At 40.4% G+C, this 27,897-nt stretch overlaps 2 protein-coding genes across 4 annotated transcripts; both read left to right on the top strand.

Annotated features, from left to right (window-relative positions):
* The first annotated feature begins 174 nt into the window (after window positions 1–174).
* slc38a11 (solute carrier family 38 member 11) lies at window positions 175–5,004 on the top strand. Its single transcript, XM_069702410.1, has 11 exons — window positions 175–244; window positions 1,224–1,298; window positions 1,398–1,532; window positions 1,718–1,783; window positions 1,926–2,032; window positions 2,113–2,192; window positions 2,322–2,392; window positions 3,251–3,412; window positions 3,503–3,615; window positions 3,885–4,016; window positions 4,120–5,004. Exons 1-11 carry the CDS (start codon window positions 190–192, stop codon window positions 4,357–4,359), a joined length of 1,236 nt encoding a protein of 411 aa, XP_069558511.1. The 5' UTR covers window positions 175–189; the 3' UTR covers window positions 4,360–5,004.
* Window positions 5,005–5,121: 117 nt separating this feature from the next.
* On the top strand, window positions 5,122–26,651 carry cobll1b (cordon-bleu WH2 repeat protein-like 1b). Of its 3 annotated transcripts, XM_069702493.1 has the most exons (14): window positions 5,122–5,522; window positions 5,737–5,817; window positions 17,773–17,961; window positions 19,187–19,391; window positions 19,486–19,711; window positions 19,896–19,940; window positions 20,017–20,111; window positions 20,324–20,560; window positions 20,658–20,787; window positions 22,167–22,389; window positions 22,483–22,568; window positions 22,758–24,193; window positions 25,464–25,605; window positions 25,692–26,651. In XM_069702493.1, exons 1-13 carry the CDS (start codon window positions 5,482–5,484, stop codon window positions 25,572–25,574), a joined length of 3,105 nt encoding a protein of 1,034 aa, XP_069558594.1. In that variant the 5' UTR covers window positions 5,122–5,481; the 3' UTR covers window positions 25,575–25,605; window positions 25,692–26,651. The 3 variants fall into 3 exon arrangements, with proteins under 3 accessions (XP_069558594.1, XP_069558595.1, XP_069558596.1); XM_069702494.1 differs by lacking the exons at window positions 5,122–5,522; window positions 5,737–5,817 and adding an exon at window positions 12,194–12,268; XM_069702495.1 differs by lacking the exons at window positions 5,122–5,522; window positions 5,737–5,817 and adding an exon at window positions 12,496–12,677.
* The last annotated feature ends 1,246 nt before the right edge of the window (window positions 26,652–27,897 follow it).

The raw sequence follows: 27,897 nt of genomic DNA, 5'->3' as shown, positions 1-27,897 counted from the left end.
CCGACCAGCAGGTGCTCAAACATGGCTCAGCAGGTAGGTCGAAGTGATGCTACTGTAGGATTTAAACAACAGACGGAAGGTTTTGGTTTTTAATCACCGCATTGTTTTTTGTACATTATTTTCCAGCTGACCGATGAAGGGACCACATTAGTTCGGCCAGAGAAAGCTGCTCGAGATTCAAGAGATTCAATGATATCTGCTTCTTTTAATTTTATCAATTCCATTGTAGGATCTGGAATAATAGGTAAATAATGACTTCTTAATGCCCACAATATAATGCCTAAAACCTAAACCAATTTAGCTGTATGAAATTGATTAAATGAATAACAACTTATTATATTTTAAATTCTTAATTCTCAGATGATTCTGTGAAATGATCACTTATTATTTATCAGTTTGATTGAACAAGGGCGAAGTGTTCAGAGCATGCAAGCCGTGCTGCGGGATCATATGACCGGCCTGGTGCCCCCCTTTCATTCATTTAACCCTTTGATCCTCAGACCATGAGTCGTTATGCCTGAACCAATAAATTGGTCAAGATTGTACCTATAAAGCGTTTTTGTGTTTAGAAAAATGATTTGTGGTAAGCATTGTATTTTTTTCCAACACATTTTTACAGCAATTTTGTCAAAAATTATTCAGTTAAAAACATTTTTTGTGAGCAAAACAATTTGAAAACTGTTACTGACTACAGACATGCAATAATAATGGAACTAATTCTTTTTTAGTAAAGCTCTTATTCTGTTCTGAAGAAATTCCTGAATTTGGAGGACATGAGCAGAAATCATTGTAATACTTTGTTAACCACCTCAGCAGATTAGCAATGCAGAATAATTAGCGTCCTTAATAGTCCTTAATGAAGCCATAATTAAACCTTTTGTTTACAAAGTCTAATTGTAGCAGTTTAGAAACCGTTAATGTTCACTGACAGACAGAGATGTGTCAGGTTTGAACTCCTCTGAGTGTACATTAATGAGAAATAAAATGAACTTTTTGGATTTTAGCAAATGGCTGCAATGAAACAAAGAGTGAAAAATTGAAAGGGGTCTGAATACTTTCCGTACCCACTGTACTATCAAGAATGTCAAGTTTTTATGCTGTTTATAACATGAATTGGTCTCAGTTGTGTTTCTCTCAGGCTCTTTAGTTGCTGCTTTCTTGAGACGTTTCATCTTCTTTCTAAAGAGTCTTCGGCTGCATCGCTGTTGTTTTTTTTAAACCAGGTTTACCGTATGCATTGAGCCAGGCGGGGCTCCCCTTTGGCCTTCTGCTTTTGTTATTTGTTGGATACATTACAGGTGGGTTCACTGACGGGTTCATTTTTAGAGGGAAGGAAACATGAATTGCAGACAAAATGATCACAACAACTAAATGAGCATGTTTGTGTTTGGTGGCAGACTACTCAATCATCTTACTAATTAAAGGAGGAAACCTTTCAGGGACAAACAGCTATCAGTCACTGGTGCAAAGCACTTTTGGTTACCCTGGATTTCTGATTTTATCTGCACTGCAGTTCCTTTATCCTTTCATTGGTAAGTTGTTTAAAGTTGTTGAATCCAAAGTGCTGTTTAGCATATTGTGTATAATTTTCTGTGTGGCCTTAAACGTAATCTTTCTGCTCACTGTAATCTTGTTATCGCTTTATGTCTGTTGACTCTTGGTTCTGTCGAGTAATTTACTGATTGAAATGTTGATTCACCTCATTGTTCTCCCTCAGCAATGATCAGCTACAACATCACAACAGGTGACACACTGACCAAAGTGTTTCAGAGAATACCAGGAGGTATGCTGGTTCGTTCTACATCGAATTAAAACTAAACCAAACCATGTGAAATTCAATCATATTCCTAAATGACAAAACATGCAGTACATGTACAGATGCATTCAAATTCATAATATCTGTGTTTCATATGTTGTGTTTGCAGTTGGTCCAGATCACATACTTGCAGAGCGTCACTTTGTGATCTTGATGTCAACCATTGCATTCACACTGCCTCTCTCACTTTATCGAAACATAGAGAAACTTGGGAAGGTAAGACGAATTATTCTGCAACTGTCAGTGTCATTTTGCGATTTCAAAGGTGCCTATAAAACATCCTCATGTCTGAACAGGTGTCCTTCCTGTCCATGGTGCTGACATTCACCGTCCTCATCATTGTAGTCATCAGAGCAGTTACTTTTGGACCCCAAATGTATGAATGAAAAATCTACAGTTTGCTTATCCACAGGGATTTTAAAGTTTTATATTAACACTCACGTATATAAACATAATCATGTATTTCTGTGTTGGTTGATGACTGAATATGAATATCACTCTCCAGCCCCCCTACAGAGAACGCATGGGCATTTGCAAAGTGGAATGCAATTCAGGCCGTCGGTGTAATGTCCTTTGGTGAGTTTGTCTGCATGATGTGATGACGGAGATGTGTAGAATATGTTGAACGGCGTGTTGTTGCTAGACAACGGAGACGTTCAGGCACAAATACGAGCCAAGACTGTTAACGATAACAGGCTGCTGCTGACAGGAAACAAGCTCTGGTAAACCAACTGTATTTGACTTGCTGAGTATCAAAGGGTTAACAGACAAAGTAATTGGTAGTAAAAGCCAAACATCTAGCTGTGTGAAAAAAAAACCATCTTAGGCAGTGAGACCAAGTGAGCTAAGACCAGTGAATATTGGACTTGCATTCGTTAGAAGGCCAGAAACGTGATTTCAACAGGATCATAATGTGGCTCTGTGTCTACGATGAGCAATAGTTTTCCAACATATTTGTCATCACAACTTAATTGCCCAAAATGTTCATCAGTTTGACCGTTTTTCTGCCCCAAAGTGGCCAAAAATCAATAATGCAACTTTGATTTATGACCATTAAACTTATCATTATCTTAGAGCTAAAGCCCACAACTGTAATGTACAGTATTGGCCTATGTAGCGTAAGCGCCGCTGTCAGTAGATCAAGGCTACTGATGCAGCACCCTGCCTGAATATCTCCACGTCCTCTCCAGTCCACTTTGATGGCAGCAGCTCTCACTGCTGGACGTGTATGTGGAGATGTGCAGGCTTGCAGGAAGATGCAGCGACGTTTTGCCTGAACTAAAACAGGAATAGTTGTCAGTCGCTAATAAGATGGAAATGCCCGGTTTACTATTTACTCCAAAGGCATCAAACACCTCAAATAGTTGTTGTTTTTTTGGTATATTTTTTCTGTTTATGGATCTCTGATATTCTGCCCACTGTGTTTCTCTTTAGCGTTTATATGCCACCATAACAGCTTTCTTATCTATGGCTCTCTGGCGCAGCCCACGCTGGCTAACTGGTCTCGAGTCACCCACGGCTCGGTCGGCACGGCGCTCATAATCAGTGCTGCATTTGCCGTTGCTGGCTATACAACCTTCACTGGCTACACTCAAGGTATCAGTACAAAACGGGTAGTAGGTACGAGTACAACGGGTATTGACCGATATTCCACTTATTTTTAATTCTCCATTATTCCACGTTTAGGAGACATATTCGAGAACTACTGCAGAAATGATAACCTGGCAACATTTGGTCGCTTCTGTTTTGCCCTCAGCATAATAACCACATTTCCACTGGAGTGTTTCGTTACACGAGAGGTCAGTAATACTTTTTGACAGACCAACCTAAAAATGAATGAAATGTTTACACGTGTGGGTGAAAGTGATATGCTGAGGGTTTGAGCTGGAGAGCAAATGAAAGCTCAGCTGCTCAGTCAGACACAGTAACTAATGTCAGCTGTAGAGGTTACCAGGCCTTCAGATGTGCTTCCTCTCTCAACTTCCAAATACAATGACAATTTTTCTGCAGTTATAAAAAAAGACATACCCTTATACATTCATGTTCTTTTTCTTATTGATCTGCTCAGGTGGTATCAAACGTCATTTCCAGTCGGGGTCTTACAAAACTTGAACATATGGTCGTAACTGTGGTCATAGTTGCAGTCTGCGCGTCCATATCTTTGGCCTACGACTGTCTGGGAGTGGTTTTGGAGCTGAATGTAAGTCAACGAAACCCGTCCGCAGCTCCATCTACGCGTGTGGATTTATGTGAGAATTCAGTGTTTGCTTTATCTTGCTGGTGTTGTCTTGTCTGCTGTCCAGGGCGTCCTGAGCGCCACACCTCTGATCTTCATCGTTCCATCTGCGTGCTTCCTCAAACTCTCCCCCGGACGCTTGTTGCAGGCTGAAAACTTGATACCCATTACGTTGATAATAATCGGCGTGTTTGTCATGATTACTGGTCTGACACTGACCGGGCTCTACCCTCAAGACTGCTCACATGGTGTGGAGATGTTCTACTGTGCAGACGTCAACGTCTCCGGCACCGTACCGCCCGGGTGAAAGGAACATGTGGCACTTGTTGTTTTATTAACACGACAATTACACTATATGCCAAAAATGTGTGTCTATGAAGTCCCCTGTCCACATACACTTAGGTACTTCTGGGGGCTTTTTGTCATGGTGGGCTATTGGCCCTTCAGCCTATTTTAGACAGTTGTATGCTTTCATTTTTCAAGCAGCAGTTTGATGAAAGCCATGTCCTTCAACCTGATTGTGCTGAAATGTTGAAATAGTTTTACAATTTTCTGTGAAAACCCTTTCTGCTCACGGAAGGAGTGAGGGATGACGAAACAGCGGCCACGAGCCCGTCGACCCGACACAAAGGTCAACATAAGCCTCACTGTTGCTCTTGAGGCTGAATGGGAGCAAAAGCTGTTGCCACATGCCAAAATCTTGTGAAAAGTCTTTTCCAGGAGAGTGGAGTCGACAGTGGAGAGAGCAGCACATGAATACTCATAAGTTTGGATTAAAACGTTCGACAATCATATGCGGGTGCGCTAATGCGATGTCCACACACCTTTGGTCATATAATGTACAAGGACATGTTTCATTTTGTAGATTTTCTTTTGGAATGAGAGGCCTGCCTTTGATGGGTCTTACACGGAAGGGGAACCGGTCGTTTCCACATCCAGCCACGTGGTGTCACTGTAGACAAATAAAGATTTTATTAAAAGGAAGTACAAAACTACAAGGCTGATGTCTTTTCACTTTATATAAAAGGACTTGCTTGTGTTGTTTTTCCACGCATGACTTTGTCCGTTTCTTTGTGTGTTTTTCTGTGATGTAAGCTTGGATACCGTCACGTTCAAGGTCCCATCAGATCTCTGAAGAGAAGGTAAACTGGATCTGAGAAACGCCCCACTTTTCCTGCTCAGTGTTGCGATGCAGCGTCTGTGATGCACAGAGAAAAGTTGTCAAGTTGTTTACAGTGTGAGGAGGTCAATGTATATGTGACTGTATGCAGTGCACGGGGAGGAGAGGAGAGAAGAGGGCTAACTACACTTCAATGGTCTGCGTAAGAAGACGCAAAACACACTGCGGAGCGGAATTATGGATCATTTATCCAAACAGATTGTGTTTGCAGCAGTCTAAGAACAACTATGGTTCCCGCTTTGATGACTGATGGAAGTTGGCAACTGCTTCGAAAACCAGCTGCATTTATGGTAAGGCCTGATCCGTGCACAGTTTTATAATATAATTAAAAAAGGAGGAAAAAAAGCCTTTCATACGACTGAGATGACCTCATGTGGGATTCGCCCACATTTCAGTATTTGCCCATTTGCACTACTTGAAAGCAGCAGGTTAGACTGCAGCCTTCACAACGCTATGATATATCTCACTGAACATGAATTGTGCTTTTTGTTTATGTCTGACTAGCCGGAGGGATTTTGTTAAACCAATGAGTTTAGACATGGATGATCATGGATCCCAGTCCCATCCACGGAGCTCTGGTCTGAGGTATGTAGAACAGTCCTTTGGATTGGCAGCTGTAATGAGTGTTGTATTTGTCAATGAAGGGAAACATCATCTGGATCTAATGGGACCATGTGTCACCAGTAGCTATTTTACTGCATTAATCATTTTTAACTGAAACAAACCTCCATGATCCTGCGCTGTGGAAAATACATTTATAACACAGAAGTAGGACAAATAAAAAAAACAAAGTAGGCTATTTCCTTTCTTCCTCTGTACAAATTGAATTCCAATATCAAATTCTTCCACCTATGAGTGTCTAACTGGGGGGGGGGGGTGAGAATGACAACAACTGGCAGCACACAACCAGCTATTTTCTCAGCTGATGCATCTTCATAACCAGCTTTCAACTAACTTTCCTTTCACTCAGTACATCTCTGCGGAGTCACAGTTGTTGCGGACGTTTCAACCTTTGAACTCTCCTCATTTCCTGCCCTCAGAGTTTTTGCTGAGAAAATTGCCTTGACCATATGTAGAGTTCATGGGAACTATTTTGCAAGCAAAACATTTGGCCTCCTGTGAGCCTGGTGATAAGTTCCTCTCGTGCAAATCATGCATTCACCAGGCTGGAAACCGATATTCTATAAAATACTGATTCATCATGTCCAACAGTGAAAAGAAAATTGCACTAAAGAAGAGCTGTGAGTATACAGTATGACATGATGGAATTTCTCATCAGTTTTGGTTCATAGACTCTGAGATGATGTCAGCTGCTCGTATTCCAGTGGCTGGAGTCATTAAAAGGGGAGAGTGAGTTTCCAGAGCTTTTTTACAGTCACTACTCACTCTTTTGGCATTCAAAGGCAATCTGCCGAGATTTGGAGATTTAAATTAGAGGTGAGATGGAGAAGTTGAGCATAATGATAGTTTCCAATCCAGTATGCCATGATGGCTATTGCAAAGTTTCCAGTCCTGCCCTGCATACTGTAGTTTCCCATTTGTAAAAAATAGTATTCAGGCACAATGTAAACACTTAACTTTAAAAAGAACAACCCTCTTGGTGCGACTTGTATTACATTTCACAAGTATACTTGTGTAATCTGAGAGTGCAGCCACACTCCCTGGCAGTGGGGAGTAGCAGACTACCTAAATCTCTCTGTGGTTTGACTGTTATTTGGAAAAGTAAACTGCACTCTTCCATAAGCTGCTGGGGTGTGGGGGGGGGGGGGAGACATGTGTTCTCTGTATTATTTCTGGCTTATTTTATTTGGGGTGAATAAACCTGATGCCTCTCACTTTTTCAAGTGCAGTCATATGTGAAGATTTTATGTGACCCCCAAAGCTATGCTCCATTTGTTATCCAAACACAGACCCTGCCAGAATCACTGGGCTGGCGCTTCTCCATCAGAGATGTTGCTCATACGCACAAATATTATTTAACATTAGGATGTCTTAACAACATCAGAAATGGGTGTTTCTTTCTTGCTGTCAGTTTGTATATCAGTCACTGAAAAAACCCTGATGGAGAGGCTGTTTATTATTGCAATCCAAATTTTTGCCATTTGATGGAACTGCTAATTGCACAGCAAGAAATGTTTTCAATCATTCGAACTCACTATAACAGTGTGCTGCTTGGATCTGGCCCTGCTAATTGGACACACCTTAAACCATGATCTCACATGGCTGGCTTTCCTCGGGGCAGAATGTGGAATTAGTTAAGGTATTGTGAATCTCCACAGCTGTTTCCCTGACATGCAGGCAGTCCAAGGGCACAGCTGCTCACATGAGTGTACAGATGAAAAATATGGCAAGATTTACCGATCAAACTGAGATACTCGAAGAATGTTGGCATGTGGAGTTGAAACACAGTGACCAAAGTCAAGGTAGAGAAACGTGGCCTCGGATAGACGAAAGCGCTTCACAGTGTTTTCTCCCTGAAATTACCCCCAGAGACATCACGGCTGTCTTCATTTAGGAAAATATATAATTTTGTTAACAGCGTGCTGCCCTCAGAAAGTCCTCTCAGATTCTCTGTGTTCAAAAGGCCAGATAAAGGGTGTCATTCAAAGATATCCACCCACCAGATGTAATAAAGCAAGAGGAAAATGAGCACTAAGGCTCAAAGCTTGTCCGGGCAAAGAGCTGCTGTGTGTTTGAATACTGGGATGTTTTCTATGTTTGTATGGATGCTTTCTGCCTCACAGGGCTAAGACAGACTAATATGGCTAACATCCAGGGAACAGGGAATAATGGGTTGTCTTTGTTACCACTCTGAAGCCAACGCATTGACCGTAAATACCAGTGAATACTTATTAAATGGACAGTTATGAATATTATGAAACACAATTTGTAGGTTATTATAATGTCATCATTTTTCCTTTTTTTTTCCTCTCCAAAGTAGACATGATGTATTTATATAATAGTGATGTTGTTCACAGCAGCCTGTTAAGACACAGATCCTGGCTGCAGACTGGCTAAACAGACTGGAAGACCCTCTTTGTTTCTGTTGTGCACTTTTCCAGGGCATAACAGTTGGATGCCTCCCACTCTCAGCCTGTGTAACATTCAGGATGACCTCACATGAATTAGTCCTTTGTGTGAACTCAATAGGAACTTTTACACATCTCCAATAACATTCAGATGTTCTGTGTGACAAAAGGAGAAATTGCCTCGATTTGCTTGACCTTCACTATCAGTGTTTGTCTTGTTCAGATGAGATATTTCTAGAAAAAGCCGAGCCTGTTGCGACTGGCGTAGTTGAGTTTAAAACAATTCTGTTTAAGAACACAATGACAAGCTGGCAATTATTCAGCCAATGACAAATCATAAATTCAAGCTTAAACCACTATCAGAAAAAAAGGGCAGGTATAAAGGTATATAAGCTATATGCTGATGACTTGATAGAGTGAACCTTATCATCTCATAACACAGTTGTTCAAACTAATGATGCATGGTATGATACTGACAAACAGCAGCCAGCAGTTTCAGTGAGGAGATTTACACCAACAGTGAGCATCAATGAGGAAAGGAAGTAGAGCTACTTAAATAAGATCCAGACGACTCATGTAGTCCTGCTGTATTTCTTTATGTCCCACCTCTGAGGTGTTGCTTTTATTGAAATACTAATGAAAAATTAGAAATTAGTTTGTGCTGTATGAAACAGAACTACCTAAAACTTTTAAGTGGTTATTGTGGTTATAAATGAGCTTCCTGGTTTTCCTTTTTTATTTTATTTTTTTTAAAGAAAAGTAGAGGGAAAGGTGTAAAAGTTTGTCCCGTGACCTTGAAAGTTCTGGATAGTTGTGTTGTGCTTGCCTTGAGATTGTGTGAGAAGTGGTTGTAACCTTTGTGACATTAAGATGAAATTAAAGTTTTCTTTTTGGATTCCAGACATTCAATTTGCCGCTTACACTATTTGTAGTGAAATACAGGTGCCTGTTTTAGCACAGAGTTGCAGTGAGTTTTTTTTTATTTTACTTTAGAAACCTCAGTTCATGTGATTGGCAAAACAGGGAAGCCCCTCTGGTGTGCCTTTGAAAGATGCCTCACTGCAGACAATGCTGCATTGTTTCAGATGAAGGAACACAGTGTGATAGTTATAATTATGACTCGAGGGAAATCTCTGTCTCACCAAGCTATTTTATCTAAATGTTGGTCTATCTGTAAAAAGCAGTTTCAGTAACTGTGTGCGGCTGCTGTGTTCATTTTAAAGAAGAATTCATGAAGACAGCTTCCTCTAAGTTTGTTCTCATTACAGATGTATTCAAATTAAATGCATTTATTTGAGCATAAACAGACTGAAACATGCTGTGTGTTCTTTCCTACATGTTTTGCAATTCTTTCTTTTTTTTTCTATGCACTGCCATGGGTTTGTTGTGGTGTAATGTTTAGAGTTGAAATATTTGAGCTGCTCTGAGATAAAGTGAGGGTAATGTACCAGAGCAGACCCCAGTTCACCGGCTGGATTGATGTCGAGAAATCACACCGAATGATCTCAGATCTCATTATCTAACTCGCTTACAGATGTACTGACCTGCCAGCTTATTTTTGGCTCTGCTGTAGTATTAAGCACTTTACACATACATTGTAGTACAAGAGTGAACACTGCAGGAGTATTACAGGAGTTATTACAGGAGCACTATAAGTGAAAAGTGGGCAGGTCATGACAACCAGTGAACAGCTGATGATGTGATAAGGCTGGTTGTTAAATATTTATCAGCATTCTACTTAATGATGCTCAGGACACCGTCCGAGTCGTGGGTTTGTCCAGGCCTGTGCTGGAGACCGCTGTGGGAAAAAGCTTTTGTTTTGCCTGCAATAATAAACGACACACATCGGAGGTGGGAAGTTCTCATACTGCTCTTTTTCTACCTAATCTCGTTCCATCCCACACTTCTTATGAAGTAATGGCCTTTCCAGACCCTCTTTAAAAAGCTCGTGTTTACTGTGAGTGACCTCTCACCAAATTACCAACAGTGCCCCTCTCAGGCGTCCCCATCCCCCCCACGGACTCTCAAATCTTTTTTTTTTTTTTTTTTTTTTTTTAAATAGTGAGATATGGCACAAGAAAAGTGTCGCGTAGGCAATACCTTAACTTAAAGGCAAAACCGTGTCAGGGGTTAACTGATGGAAATGATGAAGTGATACAGAGATGATTGGGGACGTGGATAAGTGCTGGTGTAGTTGGATTACTTGTGGAAAGGTTTGGATGTAAGAGGGGCTGAAATGGGAAAGTGGAGTCTGCCCAAAGCTGCGAGTACCACGTAACAGATGGCAGTTTATCAAAACTACAGTGAAGAAGGGTAAATTCTCAGTTCCTTGATCTAATTGTATGTAAGTGTAGAATTGGGAAACTTGCAGACCAACGGAGGAAGCCCGCCCTCACCGGGGACCAGGAAGAAGCTGATTTTACCTGCTGCTTAGCCTTGAATGTCATGAGCACGTCTTCTTGCATTTACTGCCGAGATGACTCTTCGGTGTCGGCCTTCTTCAATGAAATATTTCAGTGGCAGCTTTACCAACATTTACCAGGCTGCCCTCCAGAGACTGAGGGAAAAGAGAGAGCTCAGGAGGTGGGAGACGTGTGGGAGAAGGTTAAAGTAAGGAGAGTGTTTGTGAGGAAGGGTTAAAGGAGGATGATGTGTGAGTTCAAGTGCAGATGTTGCATCATGGGGAGGGGCACGCAACAACAGAGAAGTATGCTTTGTTGGGAATGGCAAAAATAACAGCTATAAATGCTAAAATCCCAAAACATATAGTTATGAATAATGATTTGAGATTTTGTCATAACGTTCAGAACTATAATTTCCACATTCCACAAACACTATTCTGTGTAACTCCCTGAACCCCCTCACTCCTCCTCCCTACCCTACGCTAACATCTCCATCCACCACTGGATCTCCTTATCATCTGGACTTGGTGGTGGAGTTTATAAAACGGGTTACACATTCTTAAGTGAAAGCGAAGGACTGATGATAAAGAACTGGCAGTGAGCACTTCTTTTACAATTGAAAGTTCAATTTATTGCTTCAGTACCAGACAGAGAACAGTTTCCTGAAAAAAAGCTGTTGCCACATGAAGCACGCGTCAAACATTTATACTGTAGATTATAGGGCTCTGAAGAATGAGTATAAAACTTGATTGATTAAATCTTCTTAGTTAAAACGTTATATTTGAGCATGTTTTGCCTTTTTTGATAGTGACAGTGGAAATAAACAGGAACTGTAGAGAACAAGAGCAGTGGGATGAGATGCAGTAAAGGTTGCTGCTACTGTAGGTATCTATGTGGTCAGCACACTAACCACGAAGCTATCAGGTCGCCCTTTATTGATTCAATCTGATGCTTTGTTCTTCAGGAGAATCTCAATAGGCTTATACTAATGTGTCTAGAAGACAAGGTTATAGCTTCCTGCTTTTGGTTGCAAATCCTCCTGCAAACCTTTCTAGATCAAAGAAAGGAGAGGAAACAGATCAATCACTCTATTCTTAAAGTGTTGATTAAATTAACAATGAAAAAGTCTGAAAAAAACTTTTATTCTTAAGAATATTGTGTCAGTCACAGTGGGTCTTATTTAGGAGTTAAACTGTTTGATGTGAAATTACATGCAGTTAATGATCCGTTTAATGTTTTATATCTAAACTCTGGACATGAAGAAAATTAAGTAAAATACATAAATTACCACAGTCCAAATGTGAGGCTCCTCAGTGTTAACATACAGGAAGTGCTTACTGTTAGGGAAGATATGCTGTTGTTTGTCAAGAACCTCTGTCATTATTGTTTCACTCAACAGACGAGTCCACTGGCATGTTTTGGGAGTGAGTCAGCAGGAAGGTGTGGCGCTGAAAAGTGTTTTTCATGATGAAAAGCAAACAGGAGAACTACCTGATTAAATTAAGGAGTGGGAGCAATTCAAACGTTTTTGTTAACCGTGTGAGAAGATAAGAAGTGAAGCAGGAGTCCGTCTCTGTTTACTCTGATGATCACATCGATGCCAGCGTGAGTAGAGTTAAGCTCATTGATGATTACAACATGATAATTCAGCAGTCTTTGTCTAAGCCCTGACCCACCATTGTGAGCCCACAGGCTGCAGTGTGTCTGTGAACTGCTGCTCCACTGGCCACACCCTCAGGTTCATGTCTGCAAAAGGAGGCAAAGCTGCTTACCTTTCTGCTCATGACCAGGAGGGCAGCGCTGCCAACGCACTGCAAGCTGGAGCTCTCAGACACAGCAAGAGGGCCGACGGGATTTAGGTAGAGGGGAGATATTTCTGATGTCACAGCTTTAGGCGTGGCATTAAGGTAGGCCCTTTAAAGATATTCTGTCAGAGTTGAGTCTGTCTGACTACTCATGGGAGATACACAGCAGAATGGAAATGATTGAAGCGGGAACAACCTGAGGCAGAGAGGTAAGAGCGTGGTTGCCAAACTGAGAGGAAAAGCAGGTCTGTCACCTGCTCTCCAAACTTCTGCTTCCCCGTATGTCTTTATTATCATCCTCACAGCACTGCTGACACCGAAGTCCTCTGAAAGTGTTGGAGAGGACCTTGAGCTACTTGTGTGCTCAGTTTGTTTGCATTCTGCTAACTGTCTATGTGTTCTGACTTGAAGTGGAGGGTGTGTTGGACTCGCTGCACCGAGGCATGTTTGAGCCTGCACATCTCATGCAGTAGTTACAGAGCCAGCTAGTAAACTACCGCTAGTAGAGCTCTGTGGTGTTTGGGTCATCGGAGCATTGAATTGTAGCTCCTGTTTCCTAAAATAATAAGGGTGTTGTCTGAATGTGAGTGAATAGAAGGACTTTGGTGGAAAAAACCCACATGTTTGTTTGTGTGTACGTGAACCTTCAGTTCCCCGAGGGGCCATCCTGCTGCCCAGCAGCTGCATGCGAGCATACCGCAGTAGGCGTTTTGGTTAATCCCTCACCTTCTCAGGACCTCAGGGGAAAGTTACATTTCTAACTGTGGTTTGTTCTGGGCTTTTTCTTTTAGCTGCTTCTACTTGATCACTGTTATGTTCGATCCAGGGATTTGAATTGATTGGATGGAAAAGAAATACACAGAAGTGATGAAAATATTTCTGGTGAAAGTAATGCCACCTGGGACAAAGTGTGAAGGAATGTGGGGAATTTGTATATTCCTTTGTTCAGATGGTTGAATCCTGCTGATATTCAGATTATTTGACAGATTATTTATTTTTGATTACCTGTAATAAAGCACAGATATATATTCCCACCGTTTCTTCAAACTCTCTCTCCTCCATCTCTCTGTCATTCTGTCTTTTTCACACATAATCACAGAAATATTTCAAGTATTTTTGCACAAGATGAAGCATCTGGATATTATTCTGTGCTTTTGTTTTCCTTTATCCTTTTGAGGTTTTTAGCGGATGTTTAGCTGAAACCTAATCAAGCAGATGTGAATTTACAGCCTTTATCCCTCTGTCTCAAGTTATCTTGCACCAGATATCTGTCTTTTAAACAACTTGATATTTATTGAGTAGTTATCAGTACATATTTCACATGTCACATCCGTTCCTCTTCAAAACATACGGGGTAGAAAAATCCTCTTTAACGCTTCTATTTCTGTCTGTTTTAAGGCTGCACGCAGTCAAATCATCTGATGGCTGCAGTTAAACCAAAACAGTCATTTTAACAATGCACCCCATCTTCCACTGTTTATTTATCATAACACATATTTGAGTCTGTTTGTTTCTTCCACTTAAATTCACCAGATTATCTCATGACAATGTAAGAAGTGGCACAGTGACAACAGGCCTCTTATTTCCTGGTAGTCTGTGATCATGTCTGTCAAGCATGTTGTATTGATTGAGCTTGTTTGTGAGTGTCGGACCTCCGAGGGAAACCCTGTAAACGAGGCATCAGCACAGTCAGGCTTCAACACGTCCCGTCTCATTCAGCAACACAGGCCTGGATGACAAAAACAAACCAGCCTGCGTGTCTGCGTCTGTCAACTGCTGGAGGTGTCTCGGTAAAAATCCCCGATGACACAGCTGTATAAACCGAGCTGACCCTGAACCTGAAGCACAGCTATTGTTGCATGTTTCCATGCTTATTAATTAACCACTTCTATTTGGGCCATCCACCGTCCAATATCACACGATAGTTGTTTTGTTTTTTTCCATTGAACACTGCATATCAGTCAAATTAAATCAATGTACTTACTCGACTCAGCTTTTGAAATGTGTGGATAAAGGAAACGTTTAGATACACTGCAAGATGCCAAACGATCAGCCAGAACCACAAAGTCAGACTTTGTACCCAGTAGAGAGCCCAGTGACTGTTGCAGCTAGTCTCTCTAATGTCATGGGAGGGGAATACTTGTCATTCATAGTTATATGCGATGGTCCCACCCCAACAGTATGGGAACTGCACATTACTGACATATCTAACACTCCCTTCCTCTACTGCTCTGGGCCCTGCAAAGCCCAGTTTGGGTTTTAAACACTTACATATTAAGGGACATTCAGAATAAGCACAGAGCCACAATTAAAAGACAATAAGATTTTACACAGAAAAGAGACACAAGCAAAAGGAGATTTAGTCCTGGTGGTGCAAACTGAGCCTTGGTTTGTCTCCACTGTGTAACGCATACGTTAGGGATCATGTAAAGTGGCCCACGCGTCACTAATAGTTCAGATAAAAGCGTTTCCCCTGCGCATGTAGGCAGTAGTAACTTTATAAAGTGCAGAATTTAACTGCACAGTAGCTGCTAGCATAAAAGCAGCAATGTCTATAATTTGTTATCCATGTTGAGTTAACCAAAGGTAGTCAAGCTTGATGTTGTTTGTTTTCTTCCAGAAAAAAAGGTCCTAAAACAAAATTCTGCAGACTTTAAACTAAAATAGGGTCAGCATCATTTTTAAAAGTGTCTGATGTAGAGGTTGAAAAAATACTGGAGTAGCATTGACACGAGGCGTAAACAAAACAAAAGTTCAGCAGCATATTACTGTGGATGTGGCTTCGCTCCAGTTAAATGTATATTGTGGAAAACTGAATTAAAAAAACAAACAAAATCTTAATTCATGGGTTTTGAACTACTAGAACACAGATGAACTCAGATGAATTTAGAAAGGGAACCGAGAAACACAGCATGCATCATTACAACATGACTTTGCGATGGAGTTGTGCTGATTTTGTCATCATGATTTTGCCTTCTTAATGTTTTTTGCCACATGTCAAATGAAAAGTCCATTATTTACTTTTATTTCTAATTTGGTCTCCAGAAACTCCTTCGAGAAATGTATTTTTTAAATTTGTGTGTTTGTTGATGGTTTCCTGCTTAATGATGATGTATAATGGGATGAATATGTAATACACCTCAAATTAGAAAACAACTTTGTTAGAGTATAACATTGGACAGGTTAGTCGTATATCTAAAATAAACTACAAAGGGCATTCTCTCAATGCTTTGTAACACTTCTTAAGTATTAATGGTGAAACTCAGAAAGGACTTTGTACACAAACCAATGGATTACATTATGGATTAAGGAATAGCTGCTGCAAGCCACATTGATCTGAGTGACATAAGCATTGCAACTTCCTGCTTGGTTCACTTAATTTATTACTGTCACACACGCATGGAGGGAATAAATATAAATAACCTGTTCACAACTCATTGCAGTGTATTGTGCGAGCTTGCTGGTTATTGTTTTTAGTATATTGTGTGGCTTCATCCTTCCTGCTTGCTTTTCTGTAGCTGCGTCAGCTCTTAAAGATTTTTAAATGTGTATCTTCCTCTTCTTTTCCTGTAGTCTGGCTGACATGTGATCATGTGATCATGTGATCAGTATTGTGGATATACAGGTTGCTCTGTAGCTGCTTGAGAAAGTAGCAGACAATAATACTATGAATTTTGTTCCCTAGAAAACCATGTAGCATATAGTCAGTTTAAAAGAAAAATCTGTTTGATGTTTTTTACATTGAATTGTGACATATTTGTGTTTTATGTAAAATAAGTAATAAGTCTCAGTGGAGAATGTGAGTAATACCAAATGAAAGATGACATGATTTTAAAGTTCAGTCCAGGAGGCCTCGGTTGCTCCTGCAGCAGTATATATTAAAACATTAGCTGCCGTAGCCTCCCGGTGCAGCTGGGGCACTATTTTCAAACCCCACAAACTTAGAAGAAGTTTTAAGCTCGTTATCACAGAAGTAGAAAATATAATTGTCACATTCGGAGTATTCAGTATATTGTCCAGATCTATAATTATGAGCATAATGTTTTTCCAGTTTACATTTTCCAGACTATATGATTAGTACTGTCGACAGAGTATCATAAATTGGAATCAAAAGATAAGTATTTGTCTGTTTATATATGTCATCGTGTTTTAGGGCATCCGCCCCCATAGCACTACTTCTAATCCTTTGCTACACGTGCCTCAGTGGAGCCTGTGACCTTGCATTGCTCGGATTCCTCTGTTTGAATAAGCAGTGCCCCCACGTGAGACTGCAGCCTGTAATTCAGAGCACTGGGTCTGCGAACAGCTTTTTTTGTCCATGCATTCACAGACTGAATGAAATGACACCTGAATGTGATTTCCTGGGCTCGCTGGTGTTTACTTTGCTTTCTCATCATAACATATGCTGTTTTTCATTTCAGGAAAATGGTAGTACAAAACAAAATGTGTTGGGACTTATCTTTAAATCTTATAATGATGCTCCTGTTCAAATCAAAACAGTTTGTGTACAGTCAAAAGCTTTGAATTATGGAAATGATGTAATTTTCTAAAATACGACTCATCAAAGATTTGAGCTGAGGGCCAGTTGACAGAAAATCTTGGTGTGAATATTTTCCTTTTTTTGTGTGTACCATCCCTGATCAGCCTGTAACTCTCACACGACTGCCCCTGCTCTCCCGCACACTATATTGACAGTTTCCAGGAATGTCCAGCCTGGAGAAATGCTCAAAAAAAGAAAAACACACTTGTGTTTGTTATAGTTGCACGCACTGAAAAAAAAAAAAAAAAAAAAAATCATGTCCACTGATGGGCGATGTCTGCACATTAAAGAAAACATACACTAAACTATTAAATCACATCTACCGGAGCTTAAAAGCTCAAGTTAAAGCACCGTTTCCACAGTGACTCATATTTAGGTCTTCCTTGTCTCATATTAATGCTCTTTCTCACATGTCTGTCTGTTCACAGCTCTTTCTTCAGGCTCAATGAGTAAATCTGTCCACTTGGTTGTCTTGTGACTTGTTTTCAAAGTGGACTTGAACTCTTTCGTGTAATAGCCTAACTGTTGTCTAAAACCCGAGGAAGAGAGGGTTCCTTTCAGGCTGTCTGGTTCATTTTGATTTTCTGTCAGATGGCAGAAACCATTTAAAAAAAAAAATTGACACGCATGTACAAAAACGGTCAAATATATATATTTATATATATAAGCGTTCATGTGTGTGACTGTTTCAGAGCAATAATCAGACTTTTTACAAATACTGAAGCCACTCTGAGCATAATTTAGACTTTCTTGTCCAACTACAGGGTGTCGACCAAAAGCAAAGCACCATCCCCGCCAGGACTAAAGAAGCTGGATTCTCCAGGTCTCTCCCAGTGGTACCCAGGAAACCCTCATTTAACCATGGACCAGAAGGAGAACCTCATTGATAAAGAGCTCTCTCTGACTGTAGTTCTGCCTGGTGGAGTGGAAAAGATGACCGTGGTTCATGGAAGGTAGAGTTAGAGAACAGTCACAGTCTCACAGTCACGATATGTGATGTTTAAAAAGAAGATCATATAAAAGAGGATTATATTTGCAGTTTGAGCACCACAGTGCTTCTGCTCATATTGAGCATTTTAACATGACATTTAAGTACTAAACAATGAGACTGAAGTCAGATTAAGTCATCACGTGACATTCAGTCTCTATCAGACTGAGTCAGATGGGTGGAGTAGCTGAATATTGTGGTTTTAGTTAGTATGTGTACTTGGAAATTAATTGCATCTTTTTATTTTTGTTCTCCCATCAAATGATACATATGGAGCTTAATGAACTTCTTTATCTCCAACTGAATGAATTATCTCATTTTTACATGCCACAGTTAATTAATGACTCATACAAAACTGAAATACTTAAAGTGGGACTGCACCACCTAATCAGATCAACATGTTTCAACATACCTCCATGTCGGTCTGGAACAAAGTTCCACCCACACACAGCTTAGACTTTCATTAAGAGTTTACTTAAGATATTGCTATCTTTCTCACAATGCACACAGCTTATAAACAATCTTTGTGTGCTATCTGTTACACGTTGGGCTCTTGAGAGACTAATCCAGTATGAACAGATTGAATTTACCTTCTTTTCTTTCTTCACCTGTTAAAAGTGCCTCCACAACAGAGTTAGCTCCTGATGTTTATATTTGTCAGTGTGAGTTAAAAATTTAAAAAAAAATTGCAGCCATAAAAGCAACCATCAAACTATCCTCAACTAAAAGCGTAGAATAAATTGCGTTCGGAGATTTTCACACCCATTTTTTAATGAGACATGAGATGTATTTTTCCTTTGTTTCAGAGGTGCTTTTCTTTCGTCCTTTTACGTCCTTTTATGCAGTTCTTTTGTTCCCCTGTTTTCGTTTGTTTATTTTATTCATTTATTTATTTGTTTGTTTTCTATTCCATTTGCTCGTTTTGGTTATTTGTTTGTTTTCCTTGTATTCATTACCTTCATGGTTTGGTCTTTTTTGCCTCGTGTTTTCTTAAATGTTTACCGGTATTGACGTTACGTATGACTATGTTTTGCTTCTCTGTAGAGCACTTTGTAAACTCTGTTTTTAAAGGTGCTATATAAAGAAAGTTATTATTATTATTATTATTATTATTATTATTTTCTATGAATGTTAGATTTTGTCACATTTTTTGCCAAACAAGTCATCTTTTTTTTCTTTTTGCCTTTCAGCAAACCCCTTATGGATCTATTAGTGACACTTTGTGCAAAGTATCACCTGAACCCGTCGGGCCACACCTTAGAACTGGTCACTGCCAACAGAAACAACATCAAGCTCAAACCCAGCGCTCTCATAGGAACTTTGGATGCAGAGAAGATCATCCTTAAACCTAAAGGGGAAGAAAAAAATAAGAAGACAGGTCCTCAGATGCCAGAGGTACATTAACCCCATCAGGCATGTTGTCACTCAGTAAGCACCGCATGTTGCTGTTCATGTTGAATGAACAAAGTTGGACATTTCTGTTCTGCAGGCAACCGTTCGGATGGTGATCAACTTCAAGAAGACCCAGAAAACGATATTACGAGTAAATCCTCGGGTTCCGCTTGCTGAATTCTTACCGGCAATCTGTGAGAAATGTGAATTTGACACAGAGACTACAGTTCTGTTAAGAGACGTTCAGTCACTGACCCCTTTGGACTTGTCCAGTTCTCTTAATGATTACGCAACACGGGAGGTTTATGCAAGAGACACAAAGGGTAAATACGAATGTATTCAAAGATCCAACTCTGCTGCAGATCGCTGCACATTACATTTTGCGGTTCAGCGTATTGAGCATCCAGTGATTCTCGTTCTGTATTTCAATATTATTATGCAATAATATATGTATTATTGAATAGACCACTTGTTTGGCACTAATTCTTATGCTTGTTGGATCTGCAGGACAACCTGTTTCTCCTGCTTGTCCAGGCTCCCCAACGTATGCAGGTAGTTCAGTTCATAAACCGTCTGATTGATATCAACAGTATTGATATGTATCTGACAAGGTTTCTCTGTTTTTCAGGAACAGTCACTCCAGGCAAGGATAAAAATCAAAAAGAGAAAGAAAATAAAGGGCTTTTCAGCAAGTTTAGAAAAAGCACAAAAAAATCTGAGCAGGTGAATGTTCTGTAGTACAAACATTATGTTTTGTTGTTGGACGGTGAATTAAGATTTGATTTACTGACTATGCAAAAATGTAGCTGTGTCAGAGTAACTTCAAATGCCGACAGGGAGGTTTGTTTACTTTGGTTTGCTATTAGTTAATGTTCACTATGTTGTTTGGAAACTTGCTTCTTATCACGCTCTGATTGGATGTTTGTTCTTTAAAGCCAACGACGGCCAGCGCCCCAGCTTCTCCTGTGCTTGTGAGCAAGCCTCGACCGCTCAGTATGGCCTTACCTAGCTCCAACTCCTCTCCGTTCAGCTCTTCCATAATCCCCACCGATGTGCCAAAGAAGAGACGTGCACCCCAACCCCCGATCCTGGTGTCCCAGCGCTGCCCCTCAGACTTCAGGACTCGCCAGAGACTTCACTCTGAACCCAACAGCCAGCTGGACGGTGATCAGGTCAATCTGGGAGCCGCGCACACTTGGCGTTAATGGTAAAATGACGGGAATGTTTTGTGAGTTTTTGTGCATTGATGATATAAATCTTGTTACACAGGTGTCTGGTTTAAGTCGTGGGTCCTCAGCAGAGTCTTCACTCAAGAGAACCAAACGCAAAGCTCCTCCTCCCCCCACATCTCCCAGTGCTGTCGTCCAAAAGTCTCTTTCTCTGGAGGACAATTTGCAAGGTTTGCCCTTGTTTACATTTATTCATTTGTGTATTATAATTATTATTATCAATGTTTTATCATCCCAAACAGGGGCTGTAGGGTTCATTGTATCACATTAAAATTTTGGTTTATATTAATTTGGTTTTAGTGTGAAATAAATTTGGTCCAATATGTGACATTTTGTGTACTTTGAGTTCAAAGGCAGAGACAGATGTACTCCACTTTGCAGCCTGAAGCTACACTTTTTATTTTATTTGGCTCTTGTGCCTCCTAGTGGTTCTTATAGAGAAGTGCTTCATTTTAAACTGATTACAGACCTTGTTCGGAGACATGATCACAGCATGTGGCTCAGCAAATGCACAAAGATTAGTCTACACAGGTTGACTTTTCAACATTCAATTTTTTTTTTTTATTTTGATCTCTTTTGTGAATAACACTTTGTGCCACACTGGGTCTGCTCCCATGTTTTCCACACTGCCCTTTCCATTTATCTGTTTGTTTTTCCTGACTCTATTGACTTTCTACATTTTTAGTATTATATTGTAAAATATAGATTCTTCCTGATTACAGTCACCTGTGAAATGTCTTTTTGGTATTTTTTTCTTGCTTGAGTAAAATCAATTTGCTTTGAGATACTTTCCTGTGATTGTGTCGACGCATGAGACCCTCACTGTGTTGTCCTGTAAGGGAAACTCCACCCGTCCTGCATACAGAGGGATTGAACAAATATTCTAAATATTTCTTAACTAAGGTTTGTTACCCATAATCCCCTCGCTAACAACACATGTCTGAGACCTCACTAATAGAATGCATAATCACTGTCTGCTTGTGTTCAACGTCATGTCATGCACAGGTTTCTCCTGATTTTTCTGACACTAATTTCCCAGAGAAAGATCACTTCCTCTGCTCTTCCTCTAGCAGCTCAGTAGATACTGAGATCAGAGTAAGCTTTGTTTAAGTAGACTTGAAATTCCTTTTGCTCACAGCTCCGCTGCGATGTGCTTCCTACGAGGGCTAGATTAAGAACTACAGAAGGGAGAACGAGATGTAAAAGATCATTCAACTTAATCATTAGAAAGTTTAAATTGGAAAGTGAGCCACGAGTAGATAAACGTAGGTGGATGTTTTTTTTGTTTTTTTTTAATGCAGTTAGTGGAAAAATATGACAACAACAGTAAAATAAAACAAATAATAAAAGCAGTTAATGAACCTTTGAATTTTGTCCAACTGTCCAATCATTTCAAAAATCGTATTAAAAATTGTCTATACTTTACAGCCAACACAGAAGTTGGCAAAGTAATTATTTAAAAAAAATGTTTCTCTACTCTACTACCTAATAAATCAACGTGCATGACATTTGTATGGTCATTGATTCGTCTTGTGATGATGTCTTACAGTGACTGCAACTGGCAACACACTGGAGGAAATAATGGAGCAGGAGGAGACGACTGCTTCTGTAATGTCTGCAACTGCTAGTAACACCCGGGACGAGGACAGCAGCCTCAACATGTCACCTGACGTCTCGTTGCATTCCCCGTCGCCAGATACTGAGACACAGAGCACAGTGTCAGCGGAGGGCAGTGGGGAAGATCAGTCTTATGATCTGTCCTCGGATGGCAAGTACGAACTTTAGTAATACTCCTCAAGGCTCAGCCATGTTTTTCTCATCAGCATTAGCAATACTTTTAATCCCTCGTTTCATGATTTTTACAGTCAACTGCAGAGCACAGTGGATGATTGTGTAACTCTGAGTGTGAAGAAGACTGACGGGACCGACTCATCTGAACTGGCCGATACTGGTGGGTTTTCACTTGGATTATAGTAGAATTGCAGATATTATCTGTGCTGCAGCTATTCTGCACACACCTAACGTTACCTTTGTTGAATTTTGCTGAAATTAAGCACGTCTATTTTTTCCTTTCCTTTTTCCTTCTTAAAGAAGGTGAACACACCTGTCTTATGTGACAAATGTCATTTTGTCTGTACAGATAGTGGTCCACTTCAAGTTGAAAATGTAAGCCCAGATCCCATCTGTGAAGAGGCTACAGCTGACGGTGCTGAAGGTGACTGCAGTGCTGCACCCAGCAGCCTCCCTCCACCTGTGATGCAGCGTGCAGAAGCAGAGGCCTCCGTTCAAGCAAACACTGAATGCCTCTGGGAGCCGACTGAAAGGTTGGAGAGTCCCGCGGCCATCAGCACATCACGCCCCACTGGAGAGGATGCTCAAGTGCAAACAGATTTCACACAGCTCCCTGATCCTCCACAACAACACATGGACCAAGTTCCTTCATCAGCAAGTGCGCCCGCCTTTGAATCAGCGGGGAAGAAAGATATGGCCACTTTGACAGAGGAGCTGGAACCCGCTGACCTCAAACAAGCCTCATCCCACACCTCAGAGACCTCATCGTGCCAAGACTCAACACTAAGTGCCCCCGCCACAACAAAAGCACCGCCCATGTATGCCACAGACTCTGAGCCAAAACCCAAACCTTCGAACGAGCTCACAAGGGACTACATCCCCAAGGTGGGGATGACTACATATACTATTGTGCCTCCGAAATCTCTGGAGAAACTGAGATATTTTGAAGTTGCACTGACACTGGAGGCGCCTCCCGAGGCTCCAGAAGAGGGACTTAATATTTCCTCTCTTAATATAGATGAGAGGATGGAACAAAGCGGACAGACAGAAGTCTCAACAGAAAAAAGTGAGCTTCGTTCTACTTTACCCAGGGAAGCCTCAGTGACTAGCACGACTACTGCTCAACACACTGGTAATGGAAGTATACCTGAATCCACTCCTTCCTCATCTCCAACAAGTTTACGTAACACAGACGAGATCTCGTCCTCGGCTAATGGGGCATCTCAAGCAGGTTCACCAGCTGAGGTCAAGGAGATGAAGATTCCACCCGCAACTAAACCTAAGCCCGGCTCTTTCCGATTGGCACAGCACAAAAAACCACCTGGGTATTATGTAACTTCAGCAGCAGAGAAGCGTCTCGGTGCCAGTCCTGCCTCCGGCCTAAAGGAGGCTCAAGGAAGTGCAGAGAGAGCAAAGTTACCGTCCCCTCCTCTTTCACCTCCAGTGCCGTATCAAGAGGAGACACCAGGGGCCACTAATGTTCAGCTGAACCCTAAACAGGACGACAGGCATGAAGCCTTCATGCGAATGACGAGGCAAAGTAGTCTGTCACCGAGAGAGCCGAGCGTTGGGTTAAGCTTGGAAAAATTAAGGAGCTTTGCAGCTGCGAGGCCTTACTCTCCCACAACGCCATCCCGCTTCGCCCAGGCAGTGTCCTCTGCTGTGAAAAGGAGCCGATCCTTGTCCCACGGGCCAACGTCCCCTCCCTCGACTGTATCACCACCGGTCTCTCCAATTACAGGTCACTCATCAGTCATAGAGTCAAAAGGATTATCTACACTCAAGGTTAGTGTTGCTAGTGTAGCATGCTGACATTAAAATACTTAAATGAAAGAAGTGAAAATCTATTTTCCACTCATGAGACTCCAGTCGATAGTCATAGCCTTTTATTATACTTTAACTCATACACAGACATATTTGAGAAGAAAAACACTCTGCACTCCTGATCAAAGAAGCTTTTTGGTTTTCCCTTCAAGAGTTTTAAAGAAGGACTGTGATCCCACTCTAGTCCACTTCTTGGTTTTGTAACTGCTGTGTTGCTTTTTGTTTTGTCTTATAACTTGGAGAATAATTTGGAATAGCTCCTGTGACCCCTCGACTTGGGTTTAATATAAACTATCTGCTGTATTATGAAGTCCTTTGAAGGCAATAAGCATTGGGGAAGGAACGTTTATTCTGTCCGGTTCATTTGAAATGAAGGCTCGAGAAGGTTGTGGTGTATCATTTTGTATGTTCATAATTTAGTATTAGAGAATAATAGAAGTCAAGTATAGAGTGAGAGGGATCCGCTGAGACAAAGAGGAGAAACCCATTTGTATTTCTTGTAATGATTTGTGTGGCGTGTTCACAGACTGGTGAAGGCTGCATGTTATCGGAGCTGGTTGATCAGGAGAACTTGCAGCTGTGACTTCAGACTAAACTCTTCTAATCTCCGTAGAGTGAATATAGAATTGGATTTCTACATGCGTCGTCCAATGTGTGGGCTTTCTACAGAAGTTCATGATTCAAATAATTAGAAATAGACCGACAAATACTGAAGTAATATTTGTCCACAAGGGAAAAAAATACTGCTTCTTCCAGTTGAACTCTTTTGTGGGGTTTACAAGATTTTGGGGGTTAAACAAAAAAGTTGTATTAGCATTGACGCTCAGATACTGCCATGAAATTACAATTTTAAGATGTAATGGTGATATTATAGAAATTAGACTGTAGATCCTGAACAGAGTGAGGTCGTGCCTCTCTTTATTTTATATATATACGTTTATATGGATTAGCATTAAGCACATTTTAGCACATTTTGGCAAATTAAAACACCTCGCTAAAGTCACATTGCACTTTCACTCAGTGAAGTACTTCAGAAAATAGCCCAAACATTTCCAGAGTAATGCTGTTCTATGCTATATATCTGTTTCAGAGAGATACGTCTCCAGGGTCATCATGGCCGTGGGACCAACAAATCACACCTCACTCCGTGTCCTGTAGGAATACAAGAAGTATGTTGTCTGGCATAGTACGTCACCAGTGACTGCATTGTCTCTTTTTTTTAACATCACAGGACTGTGAAAATAGAGAAGTGGACGGCGACAGCTCCACTCTGCAGAGAGAAGAGGGTGAACCTCCATCTTTTAGTGACACTGTTGAAATGGGAGGAGAGAGCAGTCCATAGCAGCGTCAATTCTTCTGACTGCATATCTACAGTAAGAAAAAAATCCAACACTTTGCAATGTATGATTTGAATGTACAACAACACAAGAATGAAACACTGGTTTTCTTTTTCTTCCAGGAGGAGCTTATCCTGTCTACTTTGAGGTCTCCACAACTGTTTATGCCATGACACAGAATAAGTCTTTTGTTTTACCTCTTTCAGACAGCATACATAAAAAGATGTATTTTGATAACACTGGGCAACAACATTTTTACTTTTTTGTCCCTCAAACTAAAATAGGGGGACATTTTAGTCCTTTTTATGCAGCATGTTTTAATTTGTTTTTAGAATTTTTCTTTCAGACGTGGTTTTTAAATGACAGTGTGTATCACTTAGTCGTAAATAAGGCTGTTGTTACACTTAAAATGTTTACACACTTCTAAAATGTACAAGTGTAGGATTTATATTTATATTTGGCCTTTGAACATCCCTCGTTAGTGTCCAGTCTTAGTTAGTTTGCTAACTCGACTTTCCTTGGTACTGGTTTTCCATGTCCATGTGTGTATACTGGAAAAAAAATAGCTGTGGGTGACAGAGAAATACTGAAAACATATTTGAATTCAGCGTGCAAAATTACATACAAAACAGGTATTAGTTTGTACGGGACAAAATCTCCGTTAACCAGTGTAATTAATAATGGCTGCGTTTTGGTTTATCTCCTCACATCATTATCCCTGGCTGACTTGTATATTTTAGTGCTTCTCTTTTGTTTTGTGTGATGACTATCTTGCATTTAATGCATTACTGTTGTGAGTGACCAATGATGATAAATGACAACAATTCCATAAATTATTAGACTGATTTCCAGAGTTGTAATATTATTGGGTTTATTAAAGAAAATGTATGATCTAAATAATACCGGGCGTGTAGGCCAGACCAGGTCTGACCTATTTGGTAAATGCTTCTTCGATTCTACATCAGATCTATATTTAAGTATCACAGAGTTTGGATTGAGGTATATGCAGACATACACTGATGTGTACAGTACACTTGTTCATGTCAAACAGTGTTGTTACGAATAAAGCTTTTATCAAGTCAGTTGCCTGCATTGCTATCATGACTTCCATGTGTGCATACATGATGCACACATTCTGCATAAATCTGCTGAAATCGGATCCCTCTGATTACAGGTTGTCAGTCACAACAGGTAAAACGGGATCCCAGTTGGTGACGTTACAGTAGCGCACCTGTGCTCCACGTGTGAACCCGTTGAGTTTCATTCCTCACTGCAGCAGAGACATGAAGACCTGCGCGCGAGGCTCCACTCGGAAACTCCACACGAGGCAGAAGGTAACAGTTTGGAGTCGATGCTGGTGCAACAGGAACAGGAGGACTGCGACGCAAAGTGCATTTGTAAAACAACCTTGTTGTCGTTTTTTCTATCGACTTATAATTGACATTCTGTGTTGTTTAAGTCGTTAATGGCTTTGGTTGGAAAAAGAAAAAGAAATTAAATGAAACTGTTTCATAGACAAGTGATTTACAGCTGATAAAACAGACGTTCCTTGTTTAGTTTAGAGAAGATGACATTGGCAGTAGCAAATAGTTGCTATAAAAGCAGTGGTGAAATAAATAGATTATAATTTATAGGATTAGCTAGAAAATGCATTGAAATCACATGATTTATACAGTGATGCTAAATGTCTGATGAATTGACAGGTTATAATGCATTGCTGTGGATTAAATGCAGCAGTAATATTCATCCAAAAACCACACATAAAATAGTTCAAACCTAACAGGAAGCATTTTCCGTATAGTAAGTTTTACTTTTGATATTTTTAGTGAATTAAGATGATAATACTTGTGCATTTACTTAAAAGGGTTTTTAAAAAGGGGGACTTTCACTTAGTGGAGTATTTTAACAGGGAGATATGAATCATTTTAAGGACTTGAATACTTTTTGCACCACTGCTGAAAAGTCAATTATTTGGCTTTCAAATTAGAAGCGATGTCACCAAAGGACCTGCTTAGAAATGAAACCGTTCTCAAAGTATGCAGCCGAGAACCAAAAACATTTTCATTCTTCATCACAAAAGCTTTTTTATGGGACAGCTAACATCGTAGTTGTCAGTAGTTGAACTATTGATGGAATCAGGAACTCTAAAGTACATAGAGGAGTTTTGGAAGTCAATTTTTAAATAATCAACCAAAACTACTCAAGCAAGAGAAGTGAATCTTTTTGCCCGATAATCCAAATCATGACAGATTCCTGGTGAAAGAATGTTTTGGTCGAGAAAATCAAAGTCTTCGACTGGCCTTCAGGGTATTTTAAAGCCATTTTTGA

This window comes from Brachyistius frenatus, unplaced genomic scaffold (genome assembly GCF_029030835.1).
Source record: "Brachyistius frenatus isolate BFR_SWC_R1_liver_20210118 unplaced genomic scaffold, ASM2903083v1 Contig_42, whole genome shotgun sequence".
Classification (NCBI taxonomy): domain Eukaryota; kingdom Metazoa; phylum Chordata; class Actinopteri; family Embiotocidae; genus Brachyistius; species Brachyistius frenatus.
The sequence above is the reverse complement of the archived record's forward strand: the minus strand, read 5'-3'. Positions and strand labels throughout refer to the sequence as shown.

What these genes read in the sequence shown, in the direction of transcription:
- slc38a11 (XM_069702410.1), top strand. Translation starts at nt 190, where the DNA reads ATGATATCTGCTTCTTTTAATTTTATCAATTCCATTGTAGGATCTGGA. An exon ending in ATTTGTTGGATACATTACAG is followed by an intron (nt 1,299 to 1,397) that starts GTGGGTTCACTG and finishes GTTTGGTGGCAG; the next exon opens with ACTACTCAATCATCTTACTA. An exon ending in ACATAGAGAAACTTGGGAAG is followed by an intron (nt 2,033 to 2,112) that starts GTAAGACGAATT and finishes ATGTCTGAACAG; the next exon opens with GTGTCCTTCCTGTCCATGGT.
- cobll1b (XM_069702493.1), top strand. Translation starts at nt 5,482, where the DNA reads ATGGAAGTTGGCAACTGCTTCGAAAACCAGCTGCATTTATG. An exon ending in CCACGGAGCTCTGGTCTGAG is followed by an intron (nt 5,818 to 17,772) that starts GTATGTAGAACA and finishes GTCCAACTACAG; the next exon opens with GGTGTCGACCAAAAGCAAAG. An exon ending in TCTGGAGGACAATTTGCAAG is followed by an intron (nt 20,788 to 22,166) that starts GTTTGCCCTTGT and finishes GATGTCTTACAG; the next exon opens with TGACTGCAACTGGCAACACA.